General features: G+C 38.4%; 1 protein-coding gene across 1 annotated transcript in view; it reads right to left on the reverse strand.

Moving 5' to 3' along the window:
• Positions 1-2002: 2002 nt before the first annotated feature.
• Positions 2003-16257, reverse strand: part of SS18 (SS18 subunit of BAF chromatin remodeling complex) — a gene marked incomplete in the record, with an annotated part of 210531 nt that continues 196276 nt past the window's right edge. The window contains 2 exon segments of the mRNA XM_053714991.1: positions 2003-3081; positions 4801-4934. Of these exon segments, the coding sequence (XP_053570966.1) occupies positions 3055-3081; positions 4801-4934 (161 nt within the window).

Consider the following 16257-nt stretch of genomic DNA (forward strand, 5'->3'; position numbering starts at 1 on the left):
CATGGACTCTTGCCAACTACATGAAAGAAAACGTTACTGTTCTTTTAAATTTTAAAAAGAAACTGCTTTATTTTACTGCAATAAAAATAATAAAGTATCCCCAAAAAAACACTCTAGACAACCTCTACACCTCTTAGCTGAGGTGCTTACCTGCCTGACTGCAAACTGAGTGACTTTTCTGCTAGATAAACCGGACTCAACTATTTTTCAGTAAAATGTAGTCCAGTAACCGCAACGCTGCTATATCAAAGCTCTTTCTCCTCTCTGGAACAGAGGAAGTGTAGGAGGAAAAAGGCGTGCAATAGAAATTGCCGCCTCAGCTAACCCCGCCCATCATGGGCGTTACAACGTTAACCTCCCGTTCGGCTAAATGTATTACTAAAGCCGTCGGGAGTAAAGTAACAACAAAACCACCACCTACTGAGCCATGAGTCTCCTCGTCCCCAGTGCCTGCTATTGCTGCCATTAATAACGATCCCCCTAACAATAGGTGAATGTCTCTTGTCCCACCATAGTATTTTAAAGTGCCATCCTTTTTTTGCAATGTGTCCCAGAAAAAAGTAAAGTTAGCACTTACCTTTAAACTTCTGCCAGGCAGCACGACAGCTCACTAGGTTTGAGAGGCCAGTTCCCTCACATGGACCTGTGGATAAAAACAAAGATTGAGTAAATCTTACTCAGGCTTGCACGGTTAGGGCAGCATTAAATACATGGGAGGCGCAGTGAGTATTGTACCCCACAAGTTCCCATTGCTTGAAAGCCACCACTGATCTACTGAAGAGACTGATATGGACTACGGCTACACACTACAACAAAGCAGAACAATCTTGCACTGCTGAAAAATAAGAATCTTCTTTCCAACACCTAACTTTGCTACTTCCTTGCTCTAATGTTAGCAAATTCCATCCCTAGAAAAATATTTTAACTGCACATACCTTATTGCAGGAAAACCTGCACGCCATTCCCTCTCTGAAGTTACCTCACTCCTCAGAATATGTGAGAACAGCCATGGATCTTAGTTACTTCTGCTAAGATCATAGAAAACGCAGGCAGATTCTTCTTCTAAATACTGCCTGAGATAAACAGTACACTCCGGCACCATTTAAAAATAACAAACTTTTGATTGAAGAATAAACTAAGTATAAAACACCACACTCCTCTTACGACCTCCATCTTGGTTGAGGCTTGCAAGAGAATGACTGGATATGACAGCTGGGGGAGGAGCTATATAGCAGCTCTGCTGTGGGTGATCCTCTTGCAACTTCCTGTTGGGAAGGAGAATATCCCACAAGTAATGGATTATCCGTGGACTGGATACACTTAACAAGAGAAATAAGAATCTTCTTTCCAACACCTAACTTTGCTACTTCCTTGCTCTAATGTAGGCAAAGAGAATGACTGGGGTTGGAGGAAAGGGAGGTAATATTTAACAGCTTTGCTGTGGTGCTCTTTGCCGCCTCCTGCTGGGCAGGAGTGGTATTCCCAATAGTAATTAGATGATCCGTGGATTCACTGTGTCATTAGAAAGAAAAAGAATCACAAATCATACCCCATATACAGCCCCCTGACAAGCCCTGTGCTCTTAGGGGAAACCGAGCCTCAATATATAGACTGAAAACCCCTCTCTCTTTAGAATCAATTACACATCTTCATTTTTCAAACCACCTCCAGTGGAGGCTAAGTAAAGACTGAGGTATGTGTGAGGCTGAAGGGGTTTTATATGGCTCTTGGGAATCTTTGCCTACTCCTAGTGGTAGGAGAGAGTCATTCTCAGGGACTAATGGATCGTGAACTCTCACCACCTGTTTGAAAAACTCAAATGCAAAGTATCTGGAGATATATATACCCTGTACAGAAGGGGAGAGCTCACATATCTGATAACTGTTCAATCCTCTCTTAATCCAAAGGAACAGGAAAAGTATGTGAATAAAAATCAAGAGGAATCAGAGCTTTGTATCTATAATAAAGCATACTATAAAAATTGCCAAACAGAAAATGAGAATTTTTAAGTCACAAATAATTTATTCTTTTAAGTACAGTTTTAAATAGCAAAATACGTACACTGGTGTAGGTTTGGCACAGAACTGTCAAATCAAATAACACTGCCCATACTAAAAAGTTCATTTTGTTGTGTGTATTTTATTAAGATAAAAAGAAAAAAAAATATTGCTCTGCAATAAAACATACAATCTTTCTTTATATCCATAAGCTTTCCTTTTTTAAACATGGTTTAAAAAAAATTAAGTTATATCAGAACCATCTTTCATAACTGAATTGTATTGCATAATTGTCACACAGTAACTGAGAAACCTGTATTGCAGCTTGTGCTCTACATTAAATAGAATAAGATATATAACAAAAGATAACCTGCAGCCCTGTTCAAAAAAATCCCATGCTAATGTGTATACATGTAAGATAAATATGTTATTTTTCTTTAAATTCCTTGATAACTAAAGTCTGTGAAAGTACAAAAACATTGCATGGTCAGTTTTTCAATGGCATGACATTTTGGCTTTTATATATAGGTTTGACAATTTAGATTAAATGACAAATCATTCACTCAAAGTTAATCTTAAAAATATATCAAAAACGAAAGTTACAAACAAAAATCCAAAATATCCCCTGAATTCTCCAATTTTTGCCTATGGAAACTAAACCACCATGAAAATTCATTCATGCATTCTTTCTTAGATAGAGATTGCCTATGTAGATTAAGATGTGAATACCAATACTATGCTACACAAAAAGGGAGACAATTACCTTAAAACAGAGTCTAATATTTCTTAGGCTGTCAGAGTTTAACTCCAATGAGTAGCACTGACTATTTTAAATCCAACACTGCCATCTGCAGTACATTATGTGAACATTTTTGTAAGTGAATTACTACAGGTTTTAATAATGAACCACTATGGACTACAAAACTCCAAAGTTGGTGTAAACAGAATCTGTTTTCCAAAATAAAAAGAAGAAGAATTGACAGGCTTTTCCCAGATGATGTTGAATGCTCAGAGGAAACATAACAGCTAAAAGGTATTGGCACCAGGAACACAGTCTTCACTGCTGGTAGTTCCCATACTGACTCTTAAAACAAAAGACAAGAGAGTGGTCATTAAATTTACAGCAAAATTAGTGTGTTAAGTGCAATTTAGATGAAATGTGATGCAATGTTATTTTGCTTTAGAAATACAAAAAGAACAAAAAAATACAAATATAAATTATGTTAAGAATGCCTGCAACACTTTTTCTTAATTATGACTCAAACAAACATTCACTGAGCTCATTCTTGTTCTCATATACAACTCTGCTGCAAGTCATTAGCCACACAGACACAGTCAGCCACACTTTAGCTCACGGTTGTTTGGATTAAAAGATGTACAGAATTTGAACCATGCGCCTGTAAAAATAAAATATAAACAAACATTTGTGGAAAAAAATATTACCATAGTTTACTAGTCATGGGAAGATTGAGTGGAACCGTTCATCCCATGTATATATATGTTTGTAGATAGATAAAATTATTTAATTAATGATGCGAATTTTAACATACTAGGGATCAGTAAAATACTTTACTCGACTAAAAATTCGTACATGATAAATTACCCCAGGTTTGTAACAAAGAATAAAATAAAATATAAAATTAGAAAATAAAAATAAAATGTTTGATTTAAAAAAAAAAAAAAAATGCATGAAATATTCACATGCATATTAGTGTAACCACACATGCGGCTATCAAATACTAATCACAAGATTATCCTAATTATACTGGCCATAGGAATGGTCCTAGCTGATATAAAATGTCAGCTGAGTTTCAGGTAAGTAGTTGATAACCAAAGCATTTTAAAAATCCATATAAAATGACATTGCTTTTCATAATATAATATTACATTTCAATCCACACCCTTACCCTAATGCAAGAACAGGGATAAAACTACAGGGGGTGCAGAGGTTCGCAACTGCAACTGGGCCTCTGAGGGTGGGAACCAGCTTCTCAAAAAAAAGTTGTTTCCCCCTCTCCAATAACAAACGTTGACCTGCCACTGCCACCACTGATATCATGCGAGTGTGACTTGATGCTTTACTAGAGAGTCTGACTATAGGGGTTAGTGTTTCCCTTTTACCCATTGGTGTGTGTGTATATGTGTGTGTATGTGTGTGTGTATGTGTGTGTGTATGTGTGTGTGTATGTGTGTGTGTATATGTGGAACCAGCAAATTACAGACCTTGTTACTACAGCATTTGGGGTCATGGGGTAAAACAGTGTCACTATACATTACCACTATATACAGTTAGGGTTGCCACCTCAGCCATGTTTTCCTGGACACTTGAGTTACACATGCTGCAGGGTGTGCAGGGACGAACATGTATTGTGTTTCTGGCTAGCACTATTCATATTCCTCCCTGCCGCATGTGTAACTTTTAAGTGTTCTGTATTTTAAGGGACGGGTGGCAACCCTAATATACAGTACGGGGGGCAGCCATCTCACTGGCACATTACAGACTGTCACTAACTCACTTTATACAGAACTGGTGGGTTAAACAGTGTCACTATATACACAGTAATAGGGGGTCAGACCACCTCACAGACTGTGGGCACAGGGTACCTCCTTTTCCAGACGTAATCAAATTCACTTTTTTGGGGGAGGGGGGCTTCTTAGATTCTTGCACCTGGGCCCTGTGGTTTCGAGTTACGCCTCTGTGCAAGAATGCAGTCAACTAGCACATATGGTGGAACGTAAATGATATTTAAGCTTGGCAGCTTACTTTTTTTAAAATGTAAATTTGGTTGGTAAAATTATTTACCTGATCATATCCATAAGGTCTCTGTTGTTGTGGCTGTGGAGGTCCTGGTTGTGTTGGTCTGTATGGCACATACTGCTGTCCTTGTCCCTGGGGGTAGTTTGCGTACTGAGGTCCAGGACCGCTCTGTGAAGGTCCTAGTTAAAAGTAAAAATGTATGTGACAAAGTATTAGTTTTTGAAAATTAAACACCAGATAGTTATAAAAATAATAATAATAAAATGTGTCAATAATAGAAAACACTTCATACATATCAATAATAGTAACGCTGCACAATTTACATACAGCAGTATCTCTATTTTTTATTTTAAAGGGACCGTCTACACCTTAGTCATCTTAAAGGGACACTGAACCCAAATTTTTTATTTTGTGATTCAGATAGAGCATGACATTTTATTTTTTTTATATCTTTATTTATCATTTCAGCAAACCATATTACATCAAAGGAATTTGATTAGTATTCACAAAAAACAAAGATTTGTTAACATCCTTTTAGACAATCCAACAAAAGATCAAATTGCTGATTATTTATTTTATCTATCCAAGCCTACCTACTACCTGTAGGAAGGCCTAACCTTGAAATAATAAGGAAAGAAAAAGGAGAGAAAAAAAAAAAAGAAATCTAAGAAAGAAAAAAAGGGTGTATAAAAAAAAAAAAAGTAGGGAAAGAAGACCCCCGAAGGGAATTCCTCCCTCTCCTCCATCCCCCACCTACCACAGTTCCAACTGAACCAATTCAGAGTTCCTGAATGGGAAAATCAGATTCTCTATTTCGTTTTCTGGATAGCTTTTAATAAAAACTGACCATTTCTTAAAGAATTTTTTATGTCCTCCTCATTATTCATACTGATATCTCTTTGCTCTAAAATACATTGCTTTTTAAGGCAATTTTTTACTTCTAGCAACACTGGAACTCTGTGATTTTTCCAGCCTTTAAAAATTAAATATCTAACTGCTAGAATTGTGAGGATTACCAATTTTTCCTGAGGGTGTTGTCCTTCCCCTTGTCTAATACAAAACACAACTTGCGCAAGTGTAAGATCCAGAGGGGACATCCCCAGTATGTTATTGAGCCAATATTGGATTTTCTGCCATAATTGCCTGATTTTCGGGCAACTCCAGATCATATGCTTTAAATCTGCTGCCGGAAAAGCACACTTTGGACATTTGTTAAAATTCAGGTTGTGTAATTTATGACCCTTTTCTGGGGTGAAATATGCTTTATGTAGCATTTTAACATGTGCCTCTCTCCAAGTTGCAGAGAGTGTGGCATGATAAACTTTAATAATGGATTTTTGGATGAACTGTGAGTCTATGCTATTGGGAATAATTAAACTGTTCCACCCCGAGGCTATCTGCTCCAGGATAGGAGTTCCCTTGATACCAGTCAAAGAGATATAGCAGTAGGTAATTGAAGTATAACCACCCTTTGTTAATGACAACCAGTTTTCCATTTTGCCCATACCCCAGCCCCAGCCCAACGTTCTGACCAGTTCTGCAATATAGTGTCTTAATTGTAGATATGCAAAAAATTGATTATTGGCTAGCTTAAATTCACTTCTTAGTTCCTCAAACGATTTTATACATTTTGTGTCTAAGTTGATAAGTTGCTGCACTCTCTTCAGATCTAGGTCAGACCATTTGTCAAAGATTACCGAGTTTAAGCCCGGATAAAACTCAGGGTTCCCTCTGATTGGAAGATACTCTGAAGCTTTACAATTAACTTTTAGGAGGTTGGCGATCTTCCACCAAGCTTTAATGGGGTTGAAAATAGTTTTGAGTTTCTTGATTTCAGTGTTTAGTGCTTTTGGTTCGCAATGAATCAGTCCTGTTGGATGAAAAGGAAAACAGGTGTTTTCATCCAATAAGTTATTAGTTACATAGTTTCTAGAACAGACCCAATCTGTTACCGTGCGCGCAAGGAATGCTAACTTATAAAGTCTTATATCCGGCAGAGCTAATCCTATGAATTCTTTCCCTACTGAGAGTTTGGAAATTGATATCCTGGGTCTCTTCCCTTGCGATATGAAGTTTCTAACTGCCGAGTTGAGTAGCCGAATATCTTTTTCGTACATAAATAAAGGGGTGTTCTGTAACACATAAGAGTTTTGGGAGGAGGACCATCTTATATAGTGCAATTCTCCCAGAGAGAGAGATTGGTAATTTTAACCAGGTTTTCAGTTTCTCATAAATAGTTGACAATATTGATGTTATATTGAGTCTATAAAGGTCTGATGGATTGACTGGAATAATAATACCTAGGTATTTAAATGACTTTGTTACTTCCTTGAACGGACAATTGCTTACTGAGTCAGTCTTTCTTCTAAGCCAAAAGATTTCTGACTTACATGCATTTATTTTATATCCAGAAAAGGTTCCAAAGCTATCTATTATGTGCATAAGTTTGGGAATGTTAATCTTTGTGTTCGCAATGTAAAGAAGAATATCATCGGCGTATAGCGCAATTTTTATTTCATGTTTGGATATTCTAACTCCTTGCAGGGACTGTCTGATCATGATTGCCAGCGGTTCTATGGCTATATTGAATAAAAGAGGGGATAGTGGGCATCCCTGCCTCGTGCCCCTCTGAATTTCAATTACTGTTGATGTAAGATTATTAACTATTAGATTTGTACGGGGTGTTTTATAAAGATTTTCTATAAAGTTCCGAAACTTACCTGAAAATCCAAATTTATCTAGCAATGTGAAAATGTGAGTGAAATAGACTGAGTCGAAAGCCTTTTCCGCATCGATTGCCACTATGGCAAGATCAGAGGCGCCCGTCGTTTCCTCCTCGTTGTCTAACTTGTGAGAAAAAAATTCAGAAATTGAAAGCACTTCTCTAATTTTTGAGGCAGAATTAAGATTCTTCAGAAAACCTGCTTGATCTCTATGTATAATGTGTACTAAGCTGCTTTGGAGTCTTCCTGCTAGTAGTGAAGCCAAGATTTTATATTCTGAGTTCAGAAGAGCTATGGGACGATAAGACTATCTTTGGGTTGGGTCTTTGCCCGCTTTCAGGATTAATGTTGTGTAGGAAGCTGAGAAACTTGCTGGGGCAGTTTTACCATTGACGTAGAAGTCATTGTATAGGTTACATAGATAAGGAACTACCTCTGGGGCTAAGATCTTATAGACCTCGTTAGGCAGCCCATCTGGGCCTGCAGCTTTGTTAGGCGACATTCCAGAAATCGTTTTATTAACTTCCTCCTCCGAGATTGGTTTATTCAAATTGGTGATTAATTCCTCTGGGACTATGGGGCAATTTAATTTGCTCTAGAATTCCCGGGACTGCTCAATATCTGTGGTTCTTAAGGAGTAGATGTCTTTATAGTAATTTGTAAAAATCTCTGAGATGTCTTCTGGATTTGTGTGCGTCAACCCTTCTTGTTGCAATCTGTCAATCAGTGAGGACTTTTTATCTCCCTTGACTAAATTGGCTAATTTGCCTGATATGTTTCCAAAGCGATACATTTTTGCCCGAAATCTGAGATCTTTTTGGGTTTCCATGAGGAGTATTAGGGCGTCTTTCTTTTTCAGCTTTAATATACTTGGCCCAGTTAAAAGATGACTTTTTTAGGAGAAAACGGTTGAATGAATTTACCACGAAATTGAAAGCTTCTTTCTCTCTATTTCTTAAAATCTTAGTTAACTTGGCAGCATATGCTGTTATTTCCCCTCTGATAACTGCCTTTGCATCCCCCCAAAAGATTTCCGGTCTATCAATATATTCCATATTAAATTGAATATATTCTTTAAATTAGTCATTTAAGTGTTTTTTAAATTTTAGATCATTTACCAAGTGATATGGAAACCTAAATCTCAAAAAAGCTTTCCTTGGGCAGTTTAATTGGATCTAGAGAAAAATAGGAGAGTGATCTGAAATGACTATGGGGGTGATTCCTACGTTTATTTTTCTTGAACAAAGTTTCTCATCTAATAAGAATAAGTCTATTCTAGAGAGCGTTTGTGCGCCCTAGATAGGCAAGTATATTCCCACAAATCGGGATTCTGTACCCGCCAAATATCCCTGACAGATAGATTCTGACATATGTTCTTGAATATTTTTGTTTCTAGTTTGTCCTTTTTACATTTAAGTTGCGTACTATTATACCTCAGTCTGTCCAGCGGAGACTGTGGGGCCATATTAAAGTCCCCTCCTAGAATCAGATAGCCTTCTGAGTGAAGCAAGACCATAGATTGAATTAGATTCCAGAAATCGTAATCCAGCTCATTGGGTGCATATACATTAAGTAAAGTATAAATTTGTTTAGAAATTCGGATTTTCACCATTAAAAATCTCCCCTCTGGATCTCTCCTTGTCTATAGTAGTTCCGCATCTAACCTTTTGCCCATCAATATTGCCACTCCCCTCTTCCTTCTGATACTGGGTGAGGCTTCCACCTCCTTAATCCAGGAGCCCTTTAGTTTCATTGTTTCTTCCATGCTCAAGTGTGTTTCCTGTAGAAACATTATGTCAGCTTGCATCTTGCACATGTGAGAAACAATGGCTTTCCTTTTTATGGGGGTTGTTATTCCTCCGATGTTCCATGATATTACCTTAAACTTATCTAGAGATTTTGTCATCTAGCTTTGACTGACTAGAAGATAGTCAAGAGGGGGAGAGGGGGGGGGGGGAGGCAGAGGAGGAAAGGAGTAGAAGGGGGAAAAAAAAGGAAAGAAAAAGGGGGAATCTAGAATCTCAAATAAAAGATCATACCGTGCCTTTACAATAGATAATGGCGTGAATCTTTACAATTCTTTTACTCAAAAATCCCATACAAAGGGGAAAGCTCATCCTGCTGATTCTAAATCGGTTAGAAAACTCTCTGCGTCTTTTGCGTTATCGAAAATATGTGTGTTGTCAGTAGTAGTGACTAAGTTTAGATGGGTAAATTAGTGTTGCCCTGTATCCCTTGTGGATTAATTTTGTACATATGGGTGCAAGTTCTCTCCTTTTTAAGGAAGTTTCAGCCGAAAAATCCTGAAACATGTATATTTTAGCTCCCTCTATACTAATAGGTTGTTTCTTTCTGTACTGTTGCATCATATTGGTTTTGTCTAGGTAATTCAGGAAGCGTGCTATCACTGGCCTTGGTCTAATATTAGGTTTATTGTCAGCCTGAGGTGGGCCAATTCTGTGGGCCCTTTCAATTATTATCTGTGTATCTGTGATTCCAAGGGTTTGGGCTAGGGTTTCTGTTATGAATAAAGATAGATTTTCAAATTTCTTTCCTTCAGGTATTCCTACTATCCTAATGTTATTTCTCCGGGACCTATTTTCAGAGTCTTCTAATCTAGACTGCAATTTTTGAAGTTTAGCTTCTGTTTCCTTTATTCTAGAATCATGGGCTACTGAGAGGTCCTCTAAATCTGAGACCCTTTGCTCTGCCTCTTGCAGTCTGCTTGAAAACTGTCTAATTTCCTGAGATAACATGGCTATGTCTTGTTTTATTTCTGTTCTTAGGGTGTCAAATTTGGGTGTCAGGGCTTCTGATATATTGAGAACCAAATTTTGCATGCTTAAGACCTCATTCATTGGGTTTAAGTTTGTTGCAGAGTGTACCTCAGCTGCAATTTCTACAACTCCTTTGGACTTTTTGTCTCTATGTTTGCCTGCCATGCTTGAAGGGGACGATTTAAGGGAAGTGTTTAGAAATTTGTCCATGTGCTAGTTGTGAGAATAAAAGGACAAAAAGAAAAAAAAAGAAAATTGTTAAGGGAGAGGTCCAAGTGCTTAAGTGAGGGTAATAGGATATAAGAGTGCAGAAAAACTTGTGACTGGGCAAGTGATTTGAGGGAGTGTATGTTCTTTCCTCCTTCTCTCCCCCTCCTCTTTATAAGGAGAAGAGAGAAGGAGGGAAAAAAAAAAAAGTAAAGTGATAAATGTGTGTTGTGAATAATACGATGGGGAAAAGACCCCAAAGAAAAGGACCGTGAATTGATTCAAGGGTGTGATGTCAAGCTATGGCAGCTTTTACTCAAAGTGGAGAGAAAATTTGAGCAAGGTGTTTTTCTTGTGACCTTGAGGCTTAAGACTTCCTGCTTTTATGATGTGCTATGTGTTTTCTCAGCCTGTATAGGGCCTGTTAATTTTATCTTGCCCTGAGACGTTATAGGAAATATAATTCAAAGGATAGATACTAGAACAATTCTAGAATTGATATATAACATAACAATGTATCAATCAACAATACTTATAATATTTGAATTCAGTAAACCATGGGGAAAAAACACAAAAAACGTATTCAGCTATGTTCCTGACGGGGGTGTAAAACCAGTTCTTCTTACCCGCAAGACTTAATATTCTCTTTACCCTGAGCCGTTATAAGCAGTATAATTCAGTAGATAGGTACTAAAAGAATTCTTAGACTGATATATGATGTAACAATATATCTATCAGCAGTACTTGTTGTAACATTTACATTCAATAAACCATGAGAAAAGGGAAACAAACATATTCAGCTATATCCTTTTAATAATAGTCTTCAAAAAAAGACTTGTTATGACGAGGATATGAAGCCAGTCCTTCTCACTCAGATAACCCCCAAAAATTAATGTTCTCTTCCCCCCCTTTCTCCTTATATTTGTATTCTGTATGCTTTGGGTTTTCGTGATCGATAATCTTTCTTCTTCTTTGAATTGCTAATAGAAGGGGGAAAGAGTATGGTTTTTACAGAAAGTTATGTTCATTTTAATGCTTTACAGGCTCCTGACTTGGTTCTTTAAATTTTTCTTTTGTTTCGACTTCTCTGCTTATGTCCTAATGCTTCTAGGAATACCTCTGAGAAAACATAATTTATGTAAGAACTTACCTGATAAATTCATTTCTTTCATATTAGCAAGAGTCCATGAGCTAGTGACGTATGGGATATACATTCCTACCAGGAGGGGCAAAGTTTCCCAAACCTCAAAATGCCTATAAATACACCCCTCACCACACCCACAATTCAGTTTAACGAATAGCCAAGAAGTGGGGTGATAAAAAAGTGCGAAAGCATATAAAATAAGGAATTGGAATAATTGTGCTTTATACAAAAATCATAACCACCACAAAAAAGGGTGGGCCTCATGGACTCTTGCTAATATGAAAGAAATGAATTTATCAGGTAAGTTCTTACATAAATTATGTTTTCTTTCATGTAATTAGCAAGAGTCCATGAGCTAGTGACGTATGGGATAATGATTACCCAAGATGTGGATCTTTCCACGCAAGAGTCACTAGAGAGGGAGGGATAAAATAAAGACAGCCAATTCCTGCTGAAAATAATCCACACCCAAAATAAAAGTTTAATGAAAAACATAAGCAGAAGATTCAAACTGAAACCGCTGCCTGAAGTACTTTTCTACCAAAAACTGCTTCAGAAGAAGAAAATACATCAAAATGGTAGAATTTAGTAAAAGTATGCAAAGAGGACCAAGTTGCTGCTTTGCGAATCTGATCAATCGAAGCTTCATTCCTAAACGCCCAGGAAGTAGAAACTGACCTAGTAGAATGAGCTGTAATCCTTTGAGGCGGAGTTTTACCCGACTCAACATAGGCAAGATGAATTAAAGATTTCAACCAAGATGCCAAAGAAATGGCAGAAGCTTTCTGGCCTTTTCTAGAACCGGAAAAGATAACAAATAAACTAGAAGTCTTTCGGAAAGACTTAGAAGCTTCAACATAATATTTCAAAGCTCTAACAACATCCAAAGAATGTAACGATTTCTCCTTAGAATTCTTAGGATTAGGACATAATGAAGGAACCACAATTTCTCTACTAATGTTGTTGGAATTCACAACTTTAGGTAAAAATTCAAAAGAAGTTCGCAACACTGCCTTATCCTGAAGAAAAATCAGAAAAGGAGACTCACAAGAAAGAGCAGATAATTCAGAAACTCTTCTGGCAGAAGAGATTGCCAAAAGGAACAAAACTTTCCAAGAAAGTAATTTAATGTCCAATGAATGCATAGGTTCAAACGGAGGAGCTTGAAGAGCCCCTAGAACCAAATTCAAACTCCAAGGAGGAGAAATTGACTTAATGACAGGTTTTATACGAACCAAAGCTTGTACAAAACAATGAATATCAGGAAGATTAGCAATCTTTCTGTGAAAAAGAACAGAAAGAGCAGAGATTTGTCCTTTCAAGGAACTTGCGGACAAACCTTTATCTAAACCATCCTGAAGAAACTGTAAAATTCTTGGAATTCTAAAAGAATGCCAAGAAAAATGATGAGAAAGACACCAAGAAATATAAGTCTTCCAGACTCTATAATATATCTCTCTGGATACAGATTTACGAGCCTATAACATAGTATTAATCACAGAGTCAGAGAAACCTCTTTGACTAAGAATCAAGCGTTCAATCTCCATACCTTTAAATTTAAGGATTTGAGATCCTGATGGAAAAAAGGACCTTGCGACAGAAGGTCTGGTCGTAGCAAGAGGCCATCCGGACAAGATCCGCATACCAAAACCTGTGAGGCCATGCCGGAGCTACCAACAGAACAAACGAGCATTCCTTCAGAATCTTGGAGATTACTCTTGGAAGAAGAACTAGAGGCGGAAAGATATAGGCAGGATGATACTTCCAAGGAAGTGACAATGCATCCACTGCTTCCGCTTGAGGATCCCTGGATCTGGACAGATACCTGGGAAGTTTCTTGTTTAGATGAGAGGCCATCAGATCTATTTCTGGAAGTCCCCACATTTGAACAATCTGAAGAAATACCTCTGGGTGAAGAGACCATTCGCCCGGATGCAACGTTTGGCGACTGAGATAATCCGCTTCCCAATTGTCTATACCTGGGATATGAACCGCAGAGATTAGACAGGAGCTGGATTCCGCCCAAACCAGAATTCGAGATACTTCTTTCATAGCCAGAGGACTGCGAGTCCCTCCTTGATGATTGATGTATGCCACAGTTGTGACATTGTCTGTCTGAAAACAAATGAACGATTCTCTCTCCAGAGACTCAAACCAGAATGCCGCTGCAGCCGTGACAGGCGCAATGCATGCAAGAGGCTGCAATATAAAACCCTATTGAACAAACATTTTCTTAAGATAACCCTCTAATTTTTTATCCATTGGATCTGAGAAAGCACAGCTATCCTCCACCGGGATAGTGGTACGCTTGGCTAACGTAGAAACTGCTCCCTCCACCTTAGGGACCGTCTGCCATAAGTCTCGTGTGGTGGCGTCTATAGGGAACATTTTTCTAAATATCGGGGGAGGGGAAAAAGGCACACCGGGTCTATCCAACTCCTTACTGATAATTTCTGTAAGTCTTTTTGGTATAGGAAAAACGTCAGTACACACCGGTACCGCATAGTATCTATCCAACCTACACAATTTCTCTGGAATTGCCACCGTGTCGCAATCATTCAGAGCCGCTAATACCTCCCCTAGTAACACACGGAGGTTCTCAAGGTTAAATTTAAAATTTGAAATTTCTGAATCCGGTCTCCCCGGATCAGAACCGTCACCGACAGAATGAAGCTCACCGTCCTCATGTTCTGCAAGTTGTGACGCAGTATCAGACATGGCTCTCGTGTCATCAGCGCGCTCTGTCCTTAACCCAGAGCTATCGCGTTTGCCCCTTAATTCGGGCATATTATATAATACTTCTTTCATAACATTAGCCATATCATGTAAAGTGATTTGTAAGGGCCTAGATGTACTAGGTGTCTCAATACTACGCATCTCCCGAGCGGGAGACGCAGGTACTGACACGTGAGGAGAGTTAGGCGCCATAACTTCCCCCTCGTTGTCTGGTGATAGCTTCTTTATCGGTACAGATTGACTTTTATTCAAAGCAATATCAATACAATTGGTACACATCGTTCAATTGGGCTCCACATTGGCTTTTGAACATGATGAACAAACAGTTTCCTCTGAATCAGACATGTTTAAAACAGACTTAGCAATGAAACTAACAAGCTTGGAAATCACCTTCAATAAGTTTTACAAGCAATATAAAAAACACTACAGCGCTTCAAAAATACAGATATAATTAAACAATTCTTAACAAGAAGTGTACTATTAGCAGAGGATTGCACCCATTAGCAAAAGGATGATTAACCCCTCGATACCCAAAACGGATAAAACAGATATCAATTAAGATTTAATGCTTTTAATCACAGTCAGCACACTGTCACAGATCTGCTGTGACTGATTACATCCCTCACAAATGAAATTTGCAGACCCCTGAGCTCTCTAGAGACGTCCTGGATCAAGGAGGAAGAAGCAGAAAGACTGTGCAATAATTTTAACTGCGCAACAAGGCGCTAAAACAAGGGCCCTCCCACTCCAATCACAACAGTGGGAGCCCTGATATAACGGTTTCCATGCAGAAAAATATGTTAGCCATGTGGAAAAAATCATGCCCAAAGCGATTTATCACCAAAGTACCTCACAAAAAACGAATAACATGCCAGTAAACGTTTTATTAAAAAACAACATTTTCAATCTCATGCAAAGCTATCACTAAGCCTGCTACCAGTCGCTACCACTGCAGAGAAGGCTTAAGTATTATTTCAGTGTTAACAGTATTTTCTCAGTCAAATTCTAGTCCCTAGAATATATCGACTGCGCATACATTTATCAACCTGATACCAGTTGCCACTACTGCATTTAAGGCTGTACTTACATCATACGGTAACAGCAGTATTTTCTTAGTCAATTCCATTCCCAGAAAATAAAGTACTGCACATACCTCATTTGCGGAGGACCCCGCATGCTATTCCCAGTTTCTGAAGTTACCCCACTCCTCAGAATGTCGAGAACAGCCAGTGGATCTTAGTTACGTCTGCTAAGATCATAGATAAAAAACGCAGGCAGTTTCTTCTTCCAAATACTGCCTGAGATAGAAAAACAGCACACTCCGGTGCCATTTAAAATAACAAACTTTTGATTGAAGAATAGTTAAGTAAAAACTCCAGCTCCTCTCGCGACCTCCTTCTTTGTTGAGGGTTGCAAGAGAATGACTGGATATGACATGTGAGGGGAGGAGCTATATAGCAGCTCTGCTTGGGTGATCCTCTTGCAACTTCCTGTTGGGAAGGAGAATATATCCCATAAGTAATGGATGACCCGTGGACTGAACACACTTAACAAGAGAAAACTACACTAAATCACCACATATCTCTTTATACTTCCACTTGTTGAGAGCTTGCAAAGAGAATGACTGGGGTGGGGGTTAGGGGAGGAGCTATATAGACAGCTCTGCTGTGGGTGTCCTCTTTGCAACTTCCTGTTGGGAAGGAGAATATCCCACAAGTAATGGATGAACCCGTGGACTGGATACACCTTACAAGAGAAAAAAAGGATGATAAAAACTAGTGGCGCAAAAATAAGCCCATCCGAAAACAGATATGAAACATCCTGCTCCTGCGCAGATGAAACAGCGCAGACCAACACTACACTATTATAGACTGCAGAACAGCGGAACATCCTTCCCGAGTCAAACTTTCTGAGC

This window comes from Bombina bombina, chromosome 5 (genome assembly GCF_027579735.1).
Source record: "Bombina bombina isolate aBomBom1 chromosome 5, aBomBom1.pri, whole genome shotgun sequence".
Taxonomy (NCBI): Eukaryota; Metazoa; Chordata; class Amphibia; order Anura; family Bombinatoridae; genus Bombina; species Bombina bombina.